The sequence below is a fragment of the Trachurus japonicus genome, chromosome 20 (assembly GCF_045865225.1).
Source record: "Trachurus japonicus isolate A0001 chromosome 20, Traja_1.0".
In the NCBI taxonomy this organism is placed as follows: Eukaryota; Metazoa; Chordata; class Actinopteri; order Carangiformes; family Carangidae; genus Trachurus; species Trachurus japonicus.
In genome coordinates, this window is record NC_140926.1 from 21,781,149 (window position 1) to 21,806,963 (window position 25,815).

General features: G+C 43.3%; 1 protein-coding gene across 1 annotated transcript; it reads left to right on the plus strand.

The window, feature by feature from the left end:
• The first annotated feature begins 17,622 nt into the window (after positions 1-17,622).
• dselb (dermatan sulfate epimerase like b) lies at positions 17,623-23,699 on the plus strand. Its single transcript, XM_085762826.1, has one exon. The coding sequence runs from the start codon at positions 18,833-18,835 to the stop codon at positions 22,487-22,489; it is 3,657 nt and encodes a 1,218-aa protein (XP_085618952.1). The 5' UTR covers positions 17,623-18,832; the 3' UTR covers positions 22,490-23,699.
• Positions 23,700-25,815: the final 2,116 nt, after the last annotated feature.

Consider the following 25,815-nt stretch of genomic DNA (forward strand, 5'->3'; position numbering starts at 1 on the left):
TTGAAGTGATGAAGCTCCAGGTCTCTGCGGTAGACTTATCTGCTTCTGGAGATTGATCGAAAGTAATTTTTTTTGCCCCAAGAAAACCAGGGAGGAATGTGATAGATAGCTCAGCCCCTCTATCTCCCTGATGGTGATATTAGTCCTGATTAAGATAAATGGGCCTTCTCTGCCTAACCATGCAAATGCTTACTGCTGGTGCCATTTATCCCCGAATGTGAAATTGCAGAAACAGGGGGAGAGAAAAAAAAACATGCTTTTCTCCAACTGATCTTTAGCAAGAAGTCATTCTTGTCAGGATAAATCACACCGGATTCAGACAAATGCCATCATAACAGCCCTAGCCAGGTATTCTTAATGTATGAGCGGTCAGGTCCGTGTGACATCTGATTTGGTAATGGGGGGGATTTGAGGCAGAACAGGAAAGTGCTTTTATCCTGGTATATATGAGTGACTACTCATCAAGATATATACAGTGAACATGGGCATTTAGTGGGCTCTCCCTGCAGGCGGCCCTAAGCTGCTCTAATTGATGTCGATGAATCAAATCAGCTGTAGAGAGGGCAGAAGGACAACCTTATCAAGCGGGAGCTGTGACCTCTGTGCTACAGAGCAGCCTAATGAATAAACAAAGACAACAGATATGCTGCCGTAAGCATATATGCTGAGTGACCTGGGCTGCAAAACACATCAAAAAGAGTTAACTGATGTTAAATGCAATCAATACAGGCAGCATAGCAAATTAATCTCACTTTGTGCAATTTTAAAGACAGTATTGATATTATTAATTAGTTTACACTGAGAAGACTTTGATTCTTTTTAACCCCACTAGCCGTGAGGCAGTAGCTATTGGTCCGTTGTCCATTGAAATGTTGAACCAACTATCAGATTAGCACCATTGTGAGAGTGAAAATATAATTTCAGTCATTAGCGTTACCTTTGTGTTTAGTGCTTATTAGCTAACAATAGATTATAAACTAAATGAATGCAAAACAATAGCACAATTGGAAAACAATTTAGTTTGGTAATTTAGTTTCACAATATATTACTTGCTAAACTAACAGGGCTTAGCTAAACAATAGCGTGTTACCATTATCATTTTGAGCATGCTAATCATCTGGCCAGTAATAACATCCTTGAGACACTTTTATTTCAGATAGCTTCAAGCAGCTAATCCATATCATATATCTATATCATATGTTACCATATTTTACTGTTAAAGTAAAAAAAAACAAAAAACTAGGGTACCAAACTAGGGCAACTGACAATTTTATCATCAGCCCGAGCTGTACTTTGTGTTAATTGCTAATTATCAAAGAACACATGCTAAAGTGAAACAAATCACATGCTAAACATTAGTGTGTTAGATAAACAGTTTGGTTTAGCAAACAATGGATAACTTTCTATTTGGCTAACAATATGCGGTAACACCATCCCTCCGTGCACTTGCATTTCAGTCAGCACACTCCCAGTCAAGTGAAAATCTCAACCGCGTCAGTTTTTCAGTGACTCAGAAATCCAACTGTTTACCACTGAAGACCCATGAACTCTTGAAGCCATTCTCTGGATTTCAAAATAGTTTAATTAGCCAGAGTCTTTGAAACTCTCACCATGCGGGGCTGCGTGATGTTTCAGTCGAGGTTAAAGCATTAAAAGCATCAAATTATGTGTGTGACATCTGCATATGACAAAATGCAGTGTTGCAAAAAATTTTAATTGCCTGCAATGCTTGGAATTTTCCCTGTCAACGCCCCCATATTAGAGCACTTCCTCTGCATATCAGACTGCAAAAGTACATTCAAAATGTCGGCGTACAGTTAAAGCTGTCTGTTGCATTGACATGTAGATCCTCATGACCTTTCAGCCTGATTCAGCCACTTTTATGCGTGAAGTATCGCTGTACTTTATCTTTAGAGATATGCAGGACTGTAGCAAGTAATATTGAAAGACTGAGAGTCGCTGCTGTTCCCCTGAAGTTTTATTCAGTTAGTTAGTTCATCTTTTTTGCAAGTTTCCTCTGGAAGTCAATAATGACCTCCACAAGTAACCATGCCGACAGAACATTTTCTCTATTTCACCTCCAGAAAATGTCCAAGAGATTATCAGAAAATGACAAACCAGTAAGTAAACCTGCCAATATAAAAGTCGAACTCCCTGCAAATGATTAAATTTTGGTGGAAATTCTGTTTTTTATTTATGTAGTTGGCCAAATATTGGATTCAGTCGACCACAGTATAACTGCACAGTATAAAATCCAAACCCCCAATAAATCCACAGGACATGACCTCAATGTCCTCAACAGTAGCTGCAGCCCTGATGATATACAAATGTTCACAGCAATATCCCAACCTGCTCCCATCCATTTCAAAATTTTGTCCAACTTTTTTTCCCCCTGTCCCCTCTGTGGTCTGTGGAGCTCAATCAGTGGAGCACTTTGACACACGATACTATGTTACCCTGCTGAGTGGTGCAGAATTGAAGCTGCCAATCAACAGGCAGGAGCCTGAAGCTAATCAATCCAAGCAGGCCATGATGTGATTTTTTCCCTGTCAAGGGTTGAGCAGGCTGACAGACTGTTCGATGGTTGGATTCACTCACCTCCTGCAGTGTGCCTAAATCACAGAGCCATTATAACACATGTAAATGTCTCTTGCAGGCTCTGTTTAAAAGGCCATCTCCGTGCTGGTGCTGCTGCTGCCAAATTTACATAAAAATGATAAGTAAATGATAATCACGGGCTGTTATTAACTTAACAACAGCACAGCCTGGTTGAATGGGACCAGGGACTGTTTGTTTGGTGAGAAAATATAATCACATCACTGTGCTTTCTCTTTTCTTTTTCTTTTTTTTGCCAAACCCAATTAGAAATCAATGTTTATTTCAACACATAAAAAATGGATAGTATTTCAAACTTCCATCTGAAAGTTTTACTACTGTCGTTCCTATTGTCTTTCATAGCCCTCCTATTCAGTCAAACTTTCAAGTGCAACAAAAGACATGCCAAAAAGAAGACGGGGGTGTAACATGGAGGGTTGTTCATACAAAAAAGAACAAGAATTAACAGTCAAAGGAATATTCCTCTCTGACTCCAACACTGGAAAAATATGCTGAATTTGCTCATACATACTACAGTACTCACATTGACATTGCGCTGGGCTGTAGAAATGCACTTCACAGTGGTTCTGTTCTTGGATTTGAAATAACACCAGTACTACACTGAGGTTGTGTCTCTCTGGTTAGTGAATGATGGAAATTCAAGGCAACTGTTTGACATTTTGGAAAATATGCGTAATGGCCTCCACTGGCTGGAGATCTTCTTTTTGCCAGTTTAATTCTGACCTTGCTGCGGCGATGAAAACGTGTACTTCACGCTTGTGTCAGTACACCTTGACATCAGCATTGGCCGTGATTACAAAGTCATTATCTATCGTGAGAGGCTACAGAGCAGATCCGCTGATTACAAACACCATGCGTTGACTCGGTTCCATTCCAGATGGCGGTAAATGTCTCAGTTTTCCCGTCAACAAGGCACAAGTGGTCGTCCAAAGTAGAGCTTAGCAATAATAGGCAGGATTTGCCAGCAACCTTTCAATAACCAGACCTGATGCAAATTGAGCATTTGTGAAACTGTCTATGTTTGAGGCAGCATTTGTCAGCCGGTGCCATCATAAATATGGAAGGCCTAGATTATCTCTCCATAAATTGTAATTAGCAGTATCTCTGCTGCCAGAGTAGAGTGGATCCAAACCATGGCAGTAAAAGCTACTGCAGAAATCAGGAGCACAAATCACATGGTGTTTATTTAATCAGATGCTTACCAGTCAGTTACTCCGCCAAAACTTTCCTTAGGTGTGGTTCCCGTGATGCAATTACACTCATTCGGTGACATTTTAACTGTGAATTAAGACATGTCATTAAAAAGTCAGACCGCACCGTCAAAAGGATGTGCACTGCGAAGGCCAAGTTTCCATGCTTTTTGCTGGAAACTTCAGAATTAATTAAAAATCACATCAGGAGATGTCAAGGGATTTACTTCAAGGCTCAGGAAGGCAGCCCTTTCTCTAGTGAGGCATCCTTCAGTGAGGACAAGACTGTGTTCATAATTCCATTTTTCATCAAAGTGCGTTTTAATCTCAACATCCACAGAAGGCTGCAGACACATCTTTACAGGGAATCTACTGTCCTTTTTTATACCCTACTGGTCTTGCCTAAGCAATTTGAAACTTGAAAAATTATAGATTTTCTCCAACAGATTGCAAGACAGGATGGCTTACTGTGCATAATTATTTCCTCAAATGTTCATAATTTTATGATTTGGCCGCTGAAGTGTCCCCCATCGACAGAATCCAATGCATTTAAATTATGTTTAGAGTATCACTTGGAGAGGAACATAGTGCATTTTTGAAAAAGAAAGAAAAACTAGTACAAAGAGATGATTCCACACAGCATCGCGCTGCCCGTGGGTCAAGCTTGCAACCTAAACAAAGCAGGGAACATGAGGGCTCAGCCTTGCCGAGGAATTATGCAGGGGAACAGTCAGCTACTGGTCACTCCTAATACTGACTCACTTTGAAGTCAGAAGTCTCCGTGGCCTGCAGAGCTGCTTCTTCAGGCCAGGCCTCCGAGCAGCGCTCTGAGCTTGCCAGGCAGGAAATGATGGCAGCCTGACAAAGGACATACTGAAAACCTTGGGAGACAGATGGAAATGAAAAGCAGGTCAATGGCTTTTATGTATTTCCGATACATAAATATATATATTCTTTTTATAGAGTCAGAATTGTTGATACAGTATAAAGTTTTCTCCGTCAGAGCTGGTTGTTGGGTGGCTGTATAGATTCACAAACACCCTGTGAGGTGAGAAAGGAGCCAAGAAATGAAATTTTAAATTTATTACAAAACTATTTGTTACAAGTTTTTTTTTCCACCACTGAGTGCAAGTCTTCTGGAAAACAACAACTATTATCTGCATATCTGACTGACTCCATCTTTGAGCATGGCCATTTTTGCAGAAAATACTTTTTATTTCCAACATTATAGAACACGTCATACAATACAAGCTAGTTCTGTTCAGGCATGAGTCGACCCAAAGAGAATACAGAAATCCTTGCAGCCCCATAGACACAGACTGGCTCTGAGATCGTGCTCACAATGGCAATGCTAACGCTGTGTTCAGAGGGTAAAATGTATAGTAACTACATCATCTGAGTTTAGCATTGGCATGACAACATCTGCTAATAAACACAAAGCTACAAGTGTCGGTAAGATTGATAACTGAGAATTATTTGAATCATCGTCATACATTTTTCATCTATTGAAAAAAAAAAGTGAAAACAGTATCAGTCTTAGTCTTCCCCTTCCAAGGACAGTGGCAAAACTCTTATTTTGCCTTATTAACAGTCATATCACAATGGTAGCCAGTTTACTATAATGTAAAGAAAGGAAACTACATCTCATTTTTGAGAGTCTGTAACCTTGAAACTTTTGGTTAGTTGGCTTAAAGAATGACTCACATGTTTAAAGTCCATGTAAAATGAAACTACATTTGTGTTCAGTCGAGTCAGTCACATAACAGACAGATGTCTTATTAACCATCCTGCCAAGAGAATCGAGAATGTTCATTTAGTATGAAAAATCAAGTTTTAAAACCAAGAAGAATCAAGCAGTTCCCTCAGCTCTGGAATCTGGGGGTGTGTCTGCTGCAGGCACTGAAGTCACTTGCGGTGCTTCATCAAATTTAAACTGTCAGTCAAATACCACCCAATGACGTCAATAATGGATGCTGGCAACTCTCGTATCGGACTTGTGTAGCTACGCGTTTGAGCCGTCAGAATCAGGGACTGAGCACAGCTCTGATTCTGAATATTTGTTACTTCCACCAAGATGGCAACTGGAAGCCATCAAGCCAGGAGAAAAATATCCACTTAGCAGCGAAGAAAAATAAATACATCGGGACCATACCTGGCCATCCCTCGGCCTGGATGGTTCATCCTGAGAGGGATGTCAACGTCCAAATCAGATTTTATGGCAATCTATCCAATGGTTGTTGAGATATTTCACCCTAAATGACACATCTCAACCTCATGTTGGTGCTAGAGGCAAAGTAAGGGGATCACCAGTGTCATTGAGTTACATCTTCTGGGGACCATGAATATCAGAACAGTCTATCCTGTAACTGTTGAGAAGTGTTGGACCAACCAACCAACAAACTAACCAATTATCACTTATAAATAAATGCTGCTGGCAGAGCTGAGGTGTCGTTGGATGCGGTGTGAGCCGATATTATCTTCCAGACAACAGCAGTGAAAAACAAGATGTAAAATGATCCATTTGCTGAATGTTGTTCTGGAGGGGAAAATTATTTATAAAGCGATGAATTTGCCCTGAAAAGCCACCATTCACAATTCCTTCCCTGCAACAAGAACATAGGAAATCAATGAGACATTTTGCTGTGAACTGCAGATGAACTTGCACTTCACTTGTTTATGGATTTTAATTAGGGCCAAATAGTCTCATGAATTTATGTAAAGCTCCCATACACCAGTCCGTGTGCATCACAGACGGAGCAGGGGGAGCGGGGCCGGCGGCACAGGTTTGTGGAAGAGGTCTGTGCTCTCCTGCCAGAACGGCGCATGATGTGAAGTAGGCACAGTTATCTCTCTGCACTGCGTCTCATCTTTTAGTCCCTTTTCAAAGACACTGCAGTTTCCCACTGGATGCCGCTGTGAGTGACACTGGAAATTCATCTCCTATTCCCCCTGCTACGCGGCGACATGTCAGCCACAGACGCTGACGAGATGTTGAACCCAAACTATAAGAAGCAAGTTTGCCCATTTAAATAATGTGCACCACTGATTCTCTCCCAGACTCTTTGATGTGTTTGCTGTGAAAAGATGACTCCTGAGTTGACGGTGTCAGATTAAAACCCCAGACTCTCTGAAAGTAGCAGAAAAGGAGTGGGGTGAAAAAAGAAAAAAAAACCTAGCATGGCAGGAGTTGTAATCTCACCTCGCAAAGAGCTAAACCACAACACTGACAGTAAACGATGTATCAGTCACAGCAGGATGTTTAATTTGGCACCCTCAGAGATCATCACGTCACTCTTTGGGATTGGAATTAGTTTTGAAGGGGCTGTTTATTCCCTTCCATTCTGAGTCAATGTTTTGTGTAGCACAAACCAATATCTGTGTAGCTCAATCAGCAAATGCGGAAAAAAAAAAATTGATTTGAGCATGCGGAGCCGCTGCATTGTGAGCGCCCATTGGCTGCGCGTAGGGTTCATGGCGCTTTAAATAGATTTCACAATCCTCATCTCCTTTTCCTGTCATCCCTCATAAAAGTGCACCATTTTAAAATTCAAATTGTCCTTTGGGATGCTGAAATTAGCATCCTGAAATATTCATGGCAAGTTTCTGAACTCGCATTGTACACCTCGGAGGAGTTGAACAGGTACTGTATCAACACCGCCCGTGTTCGTAAATTTTTCATGGGCACAGCGGAGCAGAACTTGGATCAGTTGAATCGTCGATGCCACACTCGCACGTCAGACACATTAATTTTCTCTCTTCATTGTCAAACTGATTCTTTGTCAAAACACAGCGTCTTCTCTTTCTACGAGTTAGAATAACATAGTGTTTACCAAAGTCACTGCTCAGATCAGGGAAGACGACAACACGGCTGTAAAAATGATCTGGTGGAGAAAGAAACAGGATGTCAAAGCTGTGGTCTCCATGCGTTTTGGACGCTGTTCCCTTAAATTACTGCTAGTCCACCCTATGAATGATTATTATTTAATTCAAAAATAATTAGAACCCTAAGGGATAGGATCAGTATTTAAGAGGAAAATGTTTGCAGAAAAAAAGGAGAATGCTTTTTTTCTAAAAGTTTTTTTCTGTTATTTATTTATTTTATGGTTTGTCATAATGTCTCATTAATCAGCTGTTGGCCTCTTAAACTCATGTTGATCCCCACAGGGGGGCCTGGCTCTGTTGTTGCGAACCAGTATTGTAAACAAGTTGGATGTCAAGACACTGTAATTGCACAACTGTGTTCACATGGCACTGGGATGTGAGATAACGGAATGTTACGAGATAGAGTTGTTTTAGAGGCAAATGTAGAGACTGCTTGCTGAAAAACTGTCCCTGAAGGCAACACGCATCAGCGGTTTTGCATGAATTTCCCTCTAAAACAACTCTATCTCGTAACGTTCTGTTATTATCTCATAGCGTGGTGAATGTGCAGGTCACAACTTGTCCACCAGAGCGTTTTGGAGTTGTTAGATTGTGTATTTGATGAGTTTGATGAGGGAAACCAAGAAATTCCATGAGCCTCCGTAGCGTAGCTCTGAGCAGCTCGCGGCTCTGCTCCGCCGTTCTAAAAATAGCTTACACCGACAATTAAAGGTAACTGACCTATGACTATAGGGATTATGGCAATGGGCCAATTTTCCAAAATGTTGAACTATCCCTTTAAGTACCCTTGCTTTCCCCCCTTGGGAAGGAGAACACTTCATTTGCTCATTTTTACTTTTTTTTTTCATGTGACTTTAATCTGCTTTAAACAAGTGTGAAGTTACATTGACATGTCACATTTTACATCTGCACTTCTTTTTGTTTTATACGCATGAGTCTCTGTTAATTAGGGAAATAAGTTTGTGCAGAGAGAGACAGAGGAGTGTGTGTGTCTCTCAGTGTGTATGTGCAAAGCTAGAGTTCTCTGTTGAGGCCGTGTCTGCTGGTGTGGTGTATTTAGTGACTTTGTTCCTTGTGATACACAGGTGTAGAAAGCATTTATGCAAGAGCAAACCTGTGAATGTTTTGTTTCCTCACATTTGCTGCTGCTGGTGTTTGACAATAAACTGACTCAAATTCAGCGCTGGGATTGCGGTCCGTACCTCCCACGCAACACAACACGCCGCCGAGGCAGACCCACTGCACAGGCACAACGGTGGAAAGTACAATAAGTTAGAGTTGAACAAGAGTATCAGTCTGTAAACTTTTATGGTGTGTGTGTAATAATGTTTTCCTCCTGTCTGACTGCTCGTTTCTTGTCTTGTCAGGCTCCTTCAGAGCGATGTCACCGCCTTCAAAGATGTCAGCGCTTTAGAACGGTGAGTACAGTGCTGTTATTAATTCATCTCGCTTCACCCCAGATTTATTAAGTCTGCAAGGGCAGTGTGCTGAGCTGGGTCTCAACAACAAGCTAACAGCCAAAGTACACAATAGAGAGAGATACTGTAGGGTACAATACAACAAAAACACACAAAAACAACCCAAGGATATCATCTTTCAAACCTCGACCATCGTTTGGTTTGTCTTTTATACGTCCATGGGTTTGTTGACTGGCACTGACAGCAATAAACATAAACTGTCAGCATATCTCCAACTCAAAATGCCCTTTAAAATATAATGTTTTGTCCTATTTCATGTTCCAATGTTGTTGTTTTTTGTCCCTCTGTGCCACCATAGACAGAGGCTATGACCATGAGATGATTCATTCATTAGCTGATCCTTTTACGGTTGGAATGGACCGGAGCCAGTCTCAATTGACATTGAGCGAGAGCGGGGCTGCTACGAGGCAGAGCAGTGGTCCAGCGGTTTTTAGTGTTTTTGTCTCACAGTCAGAGGGTTTTGGTTTTTCGCTGGCTGGAGCCTTTGTGTGTGTGGAGCTTGTGTATTCACCTCCCTCCTACAGTCAAATAAAAGTAGAGGTTGGGTTAACTGATGACTCTAAATAGCCCGTAGGTGTGAATGTGAGCATCAGTGGTTGTTTGTCTCTATGTGTCGGCCCTGTGATTGACTGGAGACCTGTTAACACTGCAAAAGGAGTTTTCAGAAAGTCAAAAAAGAAAATAATCTTGTCAAACTTGTTTTGCTTTAGAAAAATGATCTAGTTTCAAGAAATCTTCCACTTGTTTACCCGTAATAATAAGAAAGTGCAATATTTTTAGAAGCACAATCATTTGGCCTGAGGACAGCTGTACCCGCCCCCATCCTATGTCCAAGTTGTAATGGGCTCTATGCACAGCTCCACTACTTCCTGAACTTAAGGCAGCTCCTTTATTTCCTGTTTTACATTATTGGACAAACTGATTAATCCAGGTGTGTCTGACCATTGTGACTACTCAGACACACCTGGATTAATCACTTTGTCCAATAATGTAAGACAGGAAATAAAGGAGCTGCCTTAAGTTCAGGAAGTAGTGGAGCTGTGCATAGAGCCCATTAACTGGTTTTATCCATTTCATTTTAAAGTGGAGCTATGTAAGTCCAGTATGCTAACCCTCCTCCCGGCCATGTCCACTTGTTTTCAACAAAGCTGGCGAGGAAGCAATCCATGGAGCAGTGGATAACTTTATATATCATATACAACGTTATGATGTGTACAATTGTGTAGTCTGTCATAAACAAGAGATTATGGGTTATGGGCCAAGTTTGTGTTGGGTTGCCACCGAGACAAGAGCTCGAACACCGGGTCGGAGGCTTTGATCTTGCAAGGTTGATTTTCGGTTTAAGCGCTACGTGGAAGGCAGAGAGCCTCCATTCTCCCTGGAACAAGTTACAAGTCATTTATTTAACCATCATAATTACTCCAAAGCTTTAATTAAGGTACAAATGCAGCCTAGTTCCTCTTTAAATCATATTTTTGGACTGAAGTTATCAGAAAATGTATCTGAGCACAACTATTGTACATTTATTTAACTTTTTTTTCATTCCCATTGAATTATCTTCCATTTTAATGCACTACAAGGTCACCCACACATCTCAGTCAGGATGCTTTCAAAGTAACTGGCAAATACTACATGATTAATGTAGCAAGCAGATAAATCTGTCAGAATGATGTTGCTGCGTACTCACATTGGATTTTTAAAGCACACATTGGTACTTCTGCATTTGCATCCGTCTGATGTCTCATCCACCGGTCGGTGTCATCACTTGTTATCGCCCCCCGACGGAAGCCCGGGTAAAATGTCACAGGTGATGTGCTCGCCCCGCAAAGACAGAGAGAAAAAAAAAATCTGCAAACTCAAACAAAGCGGAGACATCTGCAAACAAAATGACAGAGGCGGGGGTGAAAGATGAGCTGATGAAACGACAGCGGCAAAGGGAAACGACAACAGATGTCAGCCCACATTAAGCAGCAGGTACGGAGGACATCAGACAGATGCAAACACCGCTGCAAGGTAACACAGTGCACTCATTAACAACCAGCCACGAGCATGAAACCAACTCGCCATGTGTAAACAAGGAGGAATAACGCAGTAATACTCTTTTAGCACAAATAACCTGTAGTTTTTTTTTTTCAAACTTACAAACGGATGAAGAAAGCCTAACCTTGAGCTGGCTTCTGACTGCGAGTGCTGCCTTTAACTCTTTCACTGCCAAAGACGAGTTATCTCGTCTTAGCGAATCCAAGCGTAGTCTGCCAAAGACGAGATAACTCGTCTTAGCGTTTTTTTAATGGCAACGCCATGCTGAATGTCTTGCCCTACTCCTCTGTGAAGATCAGACTTGTATCATCAAAATAAAGTGCAGAAAAACACATTTGGATTGAGAGATGTAAAAAATATAGCGTATTCCCCCCCCCTCACGGAGCGGTGCGGGTGTCTGACTGCAGCGGCGCCGCTCCGTGACACTCTGGCCGCCGGTGAGAGCTTAGGGGGCGGCGGCGGGGCTCATGGCGGCTCGGCAGCTCGTTGAAGCTCTGTGCAGCTCCGTGATACAAAGCACAAACGTTAGTAACAACAACCCCGTCGATCGCTCGTCGTTAGTCGTCAAGAGCGTTTGGAAAGTCGCCAGATTTTGCGAGAAATCACTCGGATAGCAGCTTGAAAACCCCGCGATCTACAGTAGTGTGGGTGAGGAACGGACGGCGCCGGCGAACGTGACGAGAGGTAAACGTGGTGGGAGTGTCTGTACTCTGTTGTGAGCGCACATGTCTGTGGCTGTGAGTTCAGGGGGCGTCAGCCAGAGCTGTCGGCTGTGTGTGTGTAGATGTGTGTGAGACAGAGAGAGTGAGTGAGACCGCTGCCTGCTGACCAGAGGAAGCTGGATCTGATCTAAAGCGCCGTGTTTCGGCTACAAAAACCTGTCGAACTGATCCGCGCGCGCGCGCGCGCACACACACACGCACGCACACACACACACACACACACACACGTATGCACACGCACACGTCACGTACGCACACACACTAAAAAAAAGGAAAGAAAAAGTTGTAACTCAAAGAAAAGAAAGAAAAAAGGCTGCAGTAGTGTGTGTCAGTAGCTAAATATTTTGTCTTTTGTCATCAAAAGTCATTTGTCAGTGTTGATTTAGTTGTTGTTTACAAGAGAACAACTGTACAGATGTTGAGGTGTCACTAAAGCAAAATATAAAGGAGCCAATTGTACTGGTTCACCTGAAAATGACAGCCGACACAAAAACCTCTTTTTTTCAAGATTTTGGTGCCAAAATGGCATTTTGGGCTAAACTAACCTATATTCAACCGTCAATTTCACAAGACTGGAACAAGATAGAAACAAACAGGTTTTTTTGCTGGAAACTAGAGACCCTCTTCTTTCCTTTGATGGGTTGAATGTGTATGTAGTAACAGTACATAATATTATGGTGGGTCTACGGAAATCAGTCAAAAAGCTGGAAAATGCCTGGCAAGCTGGAGGAAGCTGCTGTGAGAATGGCTGGCAGTCAAAGAGTTAACAGTCGGGCTTCAGCGTGTTTCTTGCTGATTTTCATACTGGAGGTTATTATGTTCTGAGGCTGCAGGCTACACACTCACAGCCACGGGAAGCAAGTGATAACCTTCAGGTGTGATCACCAACGTAAACACCATCAATGAGGCACTTCAGGAGCTGGAAACTGCCGCTGGAACAGTGTCAACCCCCCACCACCCCCTAGTCATCAAAGTGAAAATTATACATGGTTTAAAGGGACAACGAGGAGTTTCTCCAGCAGCAGAACGAAAAATTCTGCGACAATAAAAAAGTCTCATATTAATGTGGATGAATCTACGTTACCCACACTTGTTAATGGGCCCATTTTAGATAAATATATGGTTTTGTCTCTATTGTTATTTTATTATTATAGTGGTGGTGGAAATGCTGGGCGAGCCGACCAGCGTTTCCTTACTTTCGGTTTCGCGGACGCTGCCCGGCGAGTCATGAGAATAACGCCGCCAAATCACCGTTTATGGTCGGAACTACGACGGTATGTGATCGTCTTCCAACCTCTGACTTTAATTCTTGATGAATGAAAACATGAGTCTGTCTTGCGCCGGTCAAAGAATTTCACGATGCGGAGGCTCATAAATGTAGTGTGAAACGCTTCGCTTTTCCAAAACTCCTCGTTGTCCCTTTAATAAAACTCACAAGAGAAATAATCTCTGTCATTGTTATTATTATTCTTATGGAAGACACTTCTGTATTGAGTGTTTTCAATTCCAGTGCCAGTTAAACTATTTCCTGCTCTCTGGATGAGTAGATTGCTTTTTATTTTTTTTGATTTTGGAATGCACCCTGAGAATACTGTAGCTACACGGTTTGTTTTGAGGGGGACCACTGTGATTGACAGACGGCCTCATGGAAAGGCACCAAAGCATCTTTGAAACCCCAAACAGTTGGAGCCAATTTTGACTCTTGCCTCTACCCAGAGAGCTGGATGCAGGACACAGGCGTGCTGAGCAACCTGAGACTCATGGGGGAAATTGAAATTCTCTGCAGAGAGGGAAAGAGGGGAGTCTTTCAAGGGCTCGGTTCGTACCTCCCTTTGCTCCCAGCATGGCATATTTTTAATAAGGGCACTGGCTGTCAGCGCACACCTCTCCTTTCAATATGTATGGCTGGAAGCTTCAGCAAGCAAAAGCCAGGATTTGCAAAAGCTTCAAACAGTGGGAATAAACAGCAGGAGAGCCACAGCCAGACACGGGGACACCGGTTGCCACCTGTCAATCAACGACGGTGCATTCAGGATCGACGTTACAGACACGTTCTTGGACGGGGGAAAAAAAAAAAAAAAATCTAGCATTTATCTTGTCTGATCAGATGTGCTTCAGGTGTCGCCATGGCAACCGGCGGCACAGCAACAACTTGGAGGACCTCCTGCTCAACCGGCAGCACCGAGCAGCTGCGGTCGAGATGTGATTAGAGTGTTAGTTTACTGTGGTTGACATCATTCAATCCATTCACCGAGCCGCAGCTTCCTCTAATTAGGATGCTCGCTCGTTTTTCCGAGAGCGGCCGAGGAGCTTGAGGAGCCGACGTGCGACGATTAGAAGTTTTATCCCGTTAGTAGTTTTTTTTGGGGTGCAAACCTTCAAAGGGTGGTGGCGGTATGTGTGCAAGAAGACAAGAAGACAAACCCCCCGTCCTCTCACTCAGAGCTCGTTTGGAAGGCGCCAGCCAGTGAACCAAGTGAAGGCGCGGGAAAATTGCAAGTGGAGGCGACTAAATGGAGATCAAATTAGTCAAAAGTACTCTGCTGAGAAACGTGGAGGTTGAACAGATGGACAATTAATGGAAGTGAAAGTCTGGGTAGTGCACACAGCAGAGGGGTGCACACTGAACTGGAAGAGAGAGAGAGAGAGAGAAAAAAAGTTGGACTCAGTTTTAATAAAGATAGACTGCAAATAGTTATGTCAGAAATAATTGCGCACAACATGAAATACTACTAGCCTCTAAATTTAAAATCCAGTTTACATCTTGAGTGTTGTTTTTTTCCCTGTGGCTTTTTTATTTCTCTAAGAGACAACAACAAAGTCTAAATCACAGAGTTTGGCCGAGAAGTTCTGCAGCCAAGCTGAAGTAGCACTCACAGTATATCAATGACAAACATAAATCCACGTCAGACGCCTGGTTACTCACTTTATGTAACATGATAACTGAGCATTGGAGCAGCTGACGTCAAAGACAGTGAAAGAGGTTTTTCTTGGTTCCTCTTTGTGCTGCTGGAAGTCCAACTGCAGCACAGCTTTCCTGCAGGTCTTTGTGTAGTAACAGCATTTCATACAATGCAGGAGATTGGAGGAAAGAGAGCGAGAGCATGACCCTGAGTTCATCCATCTCCACCTTTGGGGGAGGGCAATCATTTTATGATAAGACGGGGTAAACTGACACTGCCAAATAAGATTCTTCCGGGAAGTGGAGGGTGGGATTTCTCAAGCAAATATGCAAATTTAATACACTCGCAGAAGTACAAATGCATGTCAAGCGTTGAGGAGAGAGGAGCTGCTCGGCTTGTAGAGGAAGCTGAAGGCACTTTAACATGAGAAAACACAAGCAGATGCACAAAAACACAAACAAATAAAGAAACAATTTTCACCAATTTGACAGCACATGAGCAGCATTTAGAAAAAAAACCCCAGAAGCTTCAAAGTGTTAAACAACCAGGAACAGACGAGAAATGTGCTGCGAAAAAACAAGGATGCTAAACAGCAGTGAACGCACCTGAGTTAAAACTGATGACGTTTTCTGCCTCATTCCCACTCTGCTCTGTGCTACTTGCACCATTTTCTGCATTTTTTCCCTCTGTGTGTGTGTTCACAGACTTGGCATCATTCTCTTCCCTAAATGCACGTATCATTAAATTGATGCTTTCATCATTTTGCTTTTACTTTGTGTGTCTGCAGTGCAATGAGCTCTCAGGGTCCTTTAGAAAAATACACCCCCACTGTTTTATCTTTGATATAAAAGCCTTAATTAGGTTCTGAGACGATACAACCACACTTATTTGTTTTAATGGATGTAGCCCATGCGCTCTAATAGAGCATGAAAGTTATGTTTTCAGGTCACCTAAGGCTGTTTGAGGATGTTATGACACTTGGATTTGGATTTACAACTTCCAAATTAGCAAGAGGTAAGCCTCATCTTTTTTCTTTTTCTTTTTTTGGCTCATCCCCTAGTGGCCTTCGGTGGAACTGCAACTCTTTACATAAGTGCACTGGCTTCAGCTCAGGACCATGTTTGTCAGCACTTGGTGTTAAGATTTCCACTGAGTTTCTTGCTGACTGCAGAGACACCAGCAGACACGGCTGCACGAAGGTCTGCATGGGATCTGTGAACTGCGGCCAACAGACGACATGTAGAGCACAGTCATCCTGACATAATTAAAGATTAAAATCACTTCATTACAATTGAATATAATGATAAAAAAGCAGCATTTAATTGGGGATTTGTCTGCCTGCAAAAGAGTGGGCAGTTGCTGCAGTTAAAGAACAGATGCTCAAAAACCAAAATCATTTGGGGAGTCCAATCAGTATTTTTTTTTCTTTAAAAAAATCTGTTGTTTGTTTACAGAGTTTGAAAGCCTCTCCTAACTTCCTGATGTGAAGTCTTCATTTTTACGAGTCTGTTTGACTGTTTCCTCCCTCTGAGTGGAAGAGTGTTTTGTCCTAGGAGAGATTACTATGCCTGTTTCCTCTTGACGAGACCAACTGTGCGTCTGTAGTGCGTGCTGTTGAACTGTGGGGGAAGAAAAAGGGAAAAAAAAAAACTAAACAAAAAAAACAACTAAAAAGCATCATGCAACAGTGGTCCCTGTGGGATAGCATGCTGCAGAACACACGTGAATTGAGTGTAGAGAGAAAGAGAGAGGGAGCCGTCATTAAAGGAAGATGCTGCACAGAAAACCTAATAAACACAGAACGAGGTGATCAGAGCGTGTGGCGCGGCGTGCGAGGACAGGCAAATGTCAGGCATCTCTCAAAGGGGAGATTCTTCTAAGGTTATTGGAGGCCGTTTGTGGTGCCTCAGGAAATGCGATACAAAGACGCGCAACTGAGACTGGGGATGGAAAAAAAAAGAAGGTGTAATGAGACATTTAGGGCAAAATAAAAAAAAAGGTTAATCTCATATGAAGTATATTAAAGAGATCTATCCCCAGAATGCCTATCATTTGGGTAATATATTGTATCAGTACAAACGCAGGAATAAAAGCCAAGTGGTGCACGAAAGACTGAGCGAAAGTAATCACTATAAAGACTGGAGAAGAGAGGAAGAGCCCGGTGGCAGAATCTGTCAAGCAGCAGCACCTCCAGAGTTCATCCACCTCTCCGTGGCTCATTTGTCTAACCTCTTCATGAGAAAAAAGTTTGAAGACCACACAAACTTTAGCTCTCTAGGATGCTGGAGTTAACACATGCACATTTTGAATTTTAATTTAAACCCTTTTTGGGCTGATTATTGATCATTCATTTCATAAAACCTAATCAATCACATGGAAACCCTTCATACTTTTGTTTTTCTTTTTCGTCTTCAGCTTTCTTGTCCAATTTATAATTTAATACTTTGATCCGCAACTACATACATATTCATTCTAGTGTTACCAGCTGGGTAAGGGTAATTGTGGCTTTGCAGGGCAGCAGAGCTTCACGTTGAGAACTTTTAAGTGAAGTCAATCGGATATTGTCCCTCACCATGTTGCTTTTATTGTTATTAATACACTGCTGTTCCTCCTTCCCTCGGCTAATTGCCTCCCTTCTATTCACTTTTATGAATATCTGTTGGAAATCAGGAAGCAAAGGTGGGCTGAGATCAGTCCAGAGTGTGCAGAGAGAGGGAGGGAGGGAGAGGGAGAGAGAGGTAGAGAGTGTGTGTGAGAGAGAGAGTGGGTTTTGTGAAATGAAAATTCAGCCTTCCCACTCCATGAGGCTGGGCTTCTGAAGTCACGGCTCCCTCTACAGTTGGTACGACGGAAATTTTCCATCCAGTGCGGGAAAACAATCAAACAGCCTGTGCTGAACAGTCGGGAGGACACAACGGAGACGCGTCCGGAGATTACACACGTACACAGCTGCACTGCATGAGTGTGCGCGCGCGCCGCCTGACTGTGTGTGTGTGTGTGTGTGTGTGTATGTGTAAGTGTTTTATGTGTGTGTGTGTCAGACGACAACGGATACAGGCAAATCTCTACATTCAGAGCAGATTCACACGTGGAATATCCGCCACTCTCCAGGCTGATTTACTGTTTCCTGCGGACAATGGGGAAAATGTGTCATTCTTTGAATACTTGAGGAGTGACGGCAACTTTCCTCTGCTCGGACTTCACCGTGGACTGATCGCGGAAGATAAAAGGTGGAGCGAGAAGAACATAAAGCTGGAAGAAGAAGAAAAAGAAAAAAAAAACATAACTGGATTTAATTAACAATGCACACGGAGCAGTTTCTCGATCAGCATGTGCAGTTTTAAGCAGCGGGCAGTTTGGAGTCTCTGCAGCGGGGAGACGGAGCGATGTTGTCTGCGGAGATGCGTTGTTTGCTGAGCTCCATGTCCATGGATGTTGCGGCTCGCTCGGGCTGCACACGGAGCCTCTGGGTGGCTGTGATTGGACCGGACACAGACTGGGGCTGACTGATGTTTGTCCGAGAGGAAATGTTTTGGGGAGGAGATCAATATGAGTTACTGGCGCACGCGAGGAGGGAGATGCCAGTCTTCACGAGCACACGCATCACTATGAGGACGGAGGCAGACATGCAGGAATAAGACTAATATTTTTTCCCCCCTCTGAAAATCTTGGATTTAATTCAAAAACACAACAGAAACATTTTCCCAGCAGATATCTCTCTCTATATAATCTGATGCTTTATTGCTTTTTACAAACTGCTACAAGTGGATGTGGACAGTGCAGTAAAGTTTTTATTTTCTCTTTTCTTCACTATCATGCATGAGACTTTGGTATTGCAGTATACTGGCTTATGAAATATCAATTTTATGGACTATTACACCCCTAACAAATGTATCCCACCTGGACTTTTATTTTGAAAAACATAACTCAAGTTATGGGACTCTGTGTGAACATTTTAAAGGAAGAAAACAATCAGCTGCTTCATTTTGACATCCCATAAGATGTATTCACAGATGCCGGGCAACATGGCAGTTAACTGGGTTGTGTATTCTGTGTTTTTACTGCCACTGTTCGCAGTGGGGACTGCTTTCTCGGGGGTCTTCAACGCCACAGACAAAGACATTTTCACAGATGACTTGCTGCAGGTCAAGCTCTCACAAGACGGAGCGGCTGAGCGATGGAAAGTCCAGTCTGCTGATTCCCATCCGAACCTATATTTTAAGCAAGAGGATGTGCTGCACTTGAGGCAAAGGTCCTCCACCACCCACAGTCACATTTTTAAAGTCATCCGGGCGGCTGTGCTCACCATGTTGTCTAATGTCCCCTTTTACATGCCCCCTGTGAAACATGAGGAGTTTACAAGCAAGTGGAATGAGATTTATGGGAACAACCTGCCTCCCCTGGCTCTCTACTGCCTGCTGTGCCCAGAGGACTCTGCAGCCCTGCAGTTTCTTATCAAGTTTATGGATAGGATGGCTGAGTACCCCGACTGGAAGGTGACCAGCGCCCCGAACGACGAGGTCCCCATGGCACACTCTCTCACTGGTTTTGCTACTGCTTATGACTTCATTTACTCACAGCTAGATGCGCACAGGAGAGATGTTTACCTTAAGAAAATTCGCTCCGAGACAGAAGAGCTGTATGAGCTCTCTAAGTACAGAGGGTGGGGGAAACAGTATCTCCAGAATCATCAGACTACTAACATATTAGCCATCCTGACTGGTGCAATCGTGGTTGGCTCACATGATGACCCAGAGTCAATGATCTGGAAACAAGTGGCAGTGAACTACATGGAGAAAACTATGTTCCTCCTAAATCATATCGTGGATGGCTCCCTGGATGAGGGAGTAGCCTACGGGAGCTACACAGCAAAGTCCATCACACAGTACGTCTTCTTGGCTCAGCGGCACTTCGGCATCGACAACATGCAAAACAACTGGCTGCGGGGACACTACTGGTTTTATTACGCCACTCTGTTGCCAGGCTTTCAGAGGACAGTTGGCATCGCCGACTCCAACTACAACTGGTTCTACGGGCCCGAGAGCCAGCTCGTCTTCCTCGACACATTCGTCATGAGGAACGGCACGGGGAACTGGCTGGCTCAGCAGATTAGAAAGCACCGACCCAAGGATGGCCCCATGGGGCAGTCATCTGCCCAGCGCTGGGCCACACTTCACACAGAATACATCTGGTACAACTCCCACCTCACACCGCAGCCTCCCCACAATTTTGGCAAGGCGAGGATGCATATTTTCTCAAACTGGGGTGTGGTTACGTACGGAGCGGGGCTGCCCAACGCACAGGGTAATACTTTTGTCTCGTTTAAGTCTGGCAGGCTGGGTGGCCGTGCAGTCTATGATATAGTCCATGACAAGCCGTACTCCTGGGTGGACGGCTGGAACAGCTTTAACCCCGGTCACGAGCACCCAGACCAGAACTCTTTCACCTTTGCTCCTAATGGACAGGTGTTTGTATCTGAAGCACTTTATGGCCCAAAGTACAGCTATCTAAATAATGTTTTGGTGTTCAGCCCCTCTCCTACCAGTCAGTGTAACAGTCCATGGGAGGGTCAGCTGGGGGAGTGCGCCAAGTGGCTGCGCTGGACTGATGAGGGGGTGGGCGATGCTCGAGGGGAGGTGATCGTGGCCTCCTCCCACAGGGACACCATGTTTGTGAGTGGGGAGGCCGTGTCGGCTTACTCCCCCGCCATGAGACTAAAGAGCGTGTTCAGGGCCTTGGTTCTGCTCAACTCTCAGACGCTGCTGGTGCTCGACCATGTGGAGAAGTGGGGTGACTCACCTGTGAAGTCGCTCAGCGCTTTTTTCCACAACCTCGACATTGACTTTAAATACGTCCCTTTCAGATTCATGGACAAGTACAACGGCGCAATGATGGACGTTTGGGACGCTCATTATAAAATGTTCTGGTTCGACACACAGGGTCACAGCCCCGATACCAGGATACAGGAGGCGGAGCAGGCCGCTGAGTTTAAGAAGAGATGGACTCAGTATGTCAACGTCACTTTCCCAATGACAGGCACAGTCAGCAGAGTAGCTTATGTCTTACACGGGCCGTATGTCAAAGTGTCTAACTGTAGGTTTGTGGATAACAGCAAAAATGGGGTGAGGCTGTCTTTAACCATAAATAACACAGAGAGAATAGTGTCCATAGCTACAAACTATAAAGACATTGGGGCAAGGTTGAATTATTTAGGATTTGGAGGTCACTGTAAAGTTGAGGATAGATATCAAATCACTCGATACGGCCTTGGGACTCAACTCATCCCCAAACAAATCAGCAGTGATAATCAGCTGTTTGACTTTGGCTTCACCGTCAATGTGATAGCAGGGGTCGTTCTCTGTGTGGCCATCGGATTTCTGACCATGCAGAGAAAGTTTTATGTCTGCTTCAGCAGGCTGATGCGTTACGCCCTGCTCTCTGTACTCATTCTGTGGATAGCAGAGCTGCTGTTTGTGTCTAACAGCTGCGATCAGCTTCTCTGTGGGGTAAAATGGAAAGGTGCGGGTGCCAAAAGCGAAGTAAACAAACAAATCAGACTGTACGAGCAGCACCGACTCCCTCTCCCCACTGTCGTCATAACAACCCTTCCAGGTTCGGGATCGGAAATCCTCAAGCATCTTTTCTACAACAACACAGACTTTGTTTACATAAGGGTTCCCACCGAGCACGTGGATATTCCCGAGACTGAGTTTGAGTTTGACTCTCTGGTCGACGCCTGCGAGTGGTCAAGGTCAGACGCCGTGCACGGACGGTTTAAGATTATTCAGGGCTGGCTGCATTCGCTGGTCCACAACACCAAGCTGCACTTGCAGAATATTCAGCTGGTGGAGGGCAGCAGGGTCAAACAACCGCAGAGGGTCGGCCCCTCCAGAGACAGAAAGAAAAGATCCAGGAGGAGGGAGCCGGCATCTGAGCTGAAGGGCAAACTGAGGGCCAGTCTGGACAGAGATGCCGAGTACATCAGGGAGATGAGACGCCACGTCGTGGAGTACCCTGATGCGAGGGTCGTCCTCAACATGCGCAGTGGAAGCTGGGCTCTCAAACTGCCTTTCCTCCAGGAGGCGGTGGGACCCTCCTTGAGGACAATCTACTTGTTGAGGGACCCTCGAGCGTGGATTTATTTAATGGTTTATAACAGCAAGCCCAGCCTTTATTCTCTTAAAAACATCCCCCAGCACCTTTCCTTGATATTCAAGGAGGATGCTGTCAAGGATGGGTGCCCAAGTGTGGCGCCCGAGTTTAAAATAATCCAGAGGCTGCTTTCCCGTTCGGAGACCAACCCGGTCCTGATACTGGCTCATCTGTGGCTGGCTCACACCGCAGCAGTGCTGAGGGTCAGCGAGGGCCTCCCCGAGGAGTCCTACCTCCAAGTGAGGTTTGAGGATGTGGTCAACTTTCCGCAGGAGACGGCGGAAAGCATACACACATTTCTGGGGGTGCCGGTGTCACCCCAAGCCCTCAACCAGCTCATTTTCACCACGTCCACGAACCTGTACAATCTCATGTATGAAGGAGACATTTCACCAGCCAATATTAACGCCTGGAGACAAAAAATGCCCCGAAAGGACGTCAGACTAATAGAGGACGTGTGTGGGAGTGTGATGAAGAGGCTGGGTTACACCAGGTTTACCAGTTAACCTACTGCTGCTGGTCAGCTGACGTTGGGCTGTCTTGTTTACTGTAGCTGTCACCGAGTTCTGTAAAAGATTTTTTTTTTTTGCACTGACATTACTTTAAAAAAAGATGATGTTACAAGTTGAGGAAAAACTGGGTAGCATTATGTCTGTGTTGTTAAAAGTTTTTCTTTCTGTTGGCCGTATTTGTTTGGGTGTATAAGGTGTTGTACTGACTACAGCAGATGTTGGTGAGAGAGGAAGATTTTACATTCAGATAAGTGGAAGGGAGCTTCTGGTATTACTCTCCTTCCCACAGCACCTCTTCACACTAGCACTCTTTTTATTGAGTGAGACTTTAGACCTTTGCTGTTTTACATGCAGAGGGACGCCACTGAGTTTCTGCACAAGTTTTGTGTTACAGCGGCTTTGTAGAACAGCTCTCGGTAAAGACTATTTACTATGACTCTTAGTAAGAGATGAAATATAAGAACCCCCCCCCACCCCCACCCCAAACGCTAATCTGTGATGTCAGGAAGATGTTTGTGCAAAATTCATATCTGTTATTACAGGGATTATGTTTGTGGTGTGATGGGGAGGGGGGATATTTACTGATTTGGAACAGATGAAGCTCATTATGAAATAGGACTCGTATTTATTGACAGTCATGGTTTCTAGTTTGTAGCTTCGGGAAAATAATTTGGCTGTCATGAATTTTAATATCTGAACTTTTGAGTGCTGTTTCCCTTTTTAAAATTGTAAAACAAAAAAAAAATTGATAAAAACATGCTGCAATGTATAGACTCAAAGCAAAGCAGAGGGCTATAGGACGAAGGCCGTGCTTTATTGTTATGATCCAGACATGTAAATGATGTGGATTGTAGATTCATCGCACCAGTAAAGGGACTTTATTTGAAACTCAAAGATGTCATGATGGTTTGATGGCTTAGCACTTTCACAGAGACTCATTTGATTGTACTGTATGTGGGATTCAGTGCATTTTCCATAGCTAACTTTTACTGTATGTACTTGATTAGCTTGGGAATCTTAAACCTCTGAAGACATATAAACCTCTGAAGATGTTATGTCTAGAAGTATTTATGGGTTCCAAAGACACATATCCCAAAGGATCAGAAATGAATATGATTATTATAACTCCCATTGGCATTTATTGAATTAGATCAGAGGGAAGTGCTTAATGGGGATCAAACTGGAAGGAAAAAAAAAACAAAAACTGTCAGCCTTGACACATTTCTAGTCAAAGCAATTTCCAAAGCATCCCCTTCAGCTACTCATATTAATCTGCAAAATGCCACAACTGAGGCTTATCCTGTGTTGTATTGCTGTGCTGGCTTCACTAGAAACGCCTGGAGGAAACTCAAGACAGCACAAGTTTCCATTTCTCGCTGTGGTCAATCAGATATTCGATGATCTTTTGGGGCCTTTGTCTTGAAAGAGTTCAGCGAGCAGTGGATTAAAGGGGGATGAATATTAAGTATAGCTAAAGTGTAAAAAAAAAAAAAAAAAAAAGAGAGAGAAAAAGAAGAGGGCATTTCTACTATGTGATGTTATTGCTCTTTGGCCCGGGCAGAAATGTACACTACACTCTTCAGTAACCTTTGATGCTGTCTTGCTTGAACATTTCTGTAAATGTAAATGGATCACACATAACATGCACACGATGCACTCGATTATAGACTCTCCATTGCATCTGTATGCATAAAGAAAAAATATATATATACAAAAAAAAATAACATACTGTGGCCATTTTGGAAATATCCATCTTCTCTCAGCTAGAAACAGTCCTGTTTGTTTTTTTTTTCTTTCTCTATGAACACTGAAACCCTTGACTGCCTGAAAAACCTGTTTGATGTTTGTGGTCTTTGAATGTGTAGACTTGGCAGACATGCTTTCACTTTGGTGTTGCAATCCTGTTACCAACTCTGTTTTGTATTTGCTCGTGGGGATATGGTTCCTTGCTTCTGTGGCCTTGAATTACAATCATTTCTTTACAACGGCTTTCTGTGGGCTCTGGAGCAGGAGGTGGAGATGATGTAAAGAAAATAATAAATTCATAAATATATTGGCAACCAGCCTTTGTTTGGGTGTAGTGAATTATCTTGCGCTATGATAACAGCTGGTGGCATGTTATATAACATCGGTCCTCGTTAGCTGCAGATATTGTCATTATACTCATGTTAAACTGGCTATTATCTATCATAACAAAAGCCAGGACATATATTTTAATTTGCAGATGCTGTCTTTCAGTGCGGTCGCCGGCTAACTCTCTAGTCAAAACGTCTACTCATGCAAATGCCTGCGAGCTGCCACAATTATGCAGCGGCGAAGTCTCCATTTTATTAGACACGGATGACAGACGCCTAATTGCTTATATGGATGACGTGCATGACAAGGAGGAGCCAACAATTAAAAACATGTCAGGAAATTCTTCTGTCATGCTCCGACTGCGACGGGAACTTAACAGGAGCAGGCTCCGAAAGAGCACATGCCGCATCTCATGTTTCAGAACGGTCTCAATGAGTCAGTCATTTCATTACTCATTTGTTCTTGATCCCTCCTGTAACACTCCAATGCTTGGCAGGGTCCTCTAATCCTTCTATGCAGAGGCACATTATTCACTGCAAAAAAAAAAACCTCAGGCAAATGCTTTAGAAGGGAGGTTTCTACAAGTCTAGAGTTGCCCTCGCTGGCTGTGAAGCATGCAGACTTATTTTGATTCATTCCGAGTCTGGGAGTGAATGGAAATATCGGTGCATAAATAATCCCAGTATCAATACTTTAAAGTTTAACCTTCTACAAACAGGTGAAGCATCTCAGGAGCTACTGTCAGGCTAATATTAGATTTTATATTATCCATTCTGATGCAACGACTTAATGTAGCCTGTACTGGTTGTTGCTTTATTAATGGTTTATTAATTATTTAAAGATGTTGAGCCAGTATTGATCATGTTTGGGTTGCCAGGTTGTGAAAAATCTTAATCATTTGTCTTCATACAGCCGCCAGTGGTGGAAACTAAATGAGTGCATTTACTTAGGTGTTTTTTTTTTTTAACGCTAACTTATACTCAGTCATACTGTATCATTAATCATTGTCGCTTTTCATACTGTGTTAAAAGTCGTTCCAAGTTGTGGAAAGAGAAACTTGAACATGATCAGTAAGCCTGAAGATAGCAATATTTTATTAATACCTAACTGCACTGATGTTTCTAGCCCTGAAGGATAATCAATCAATTACTATTAATATTTTAATTTGAATATATATGTATGTAATATAAAACTTTTTACTGTTTCTTTAATAAAACTATTGGCATAAATGAAGCCAATATATT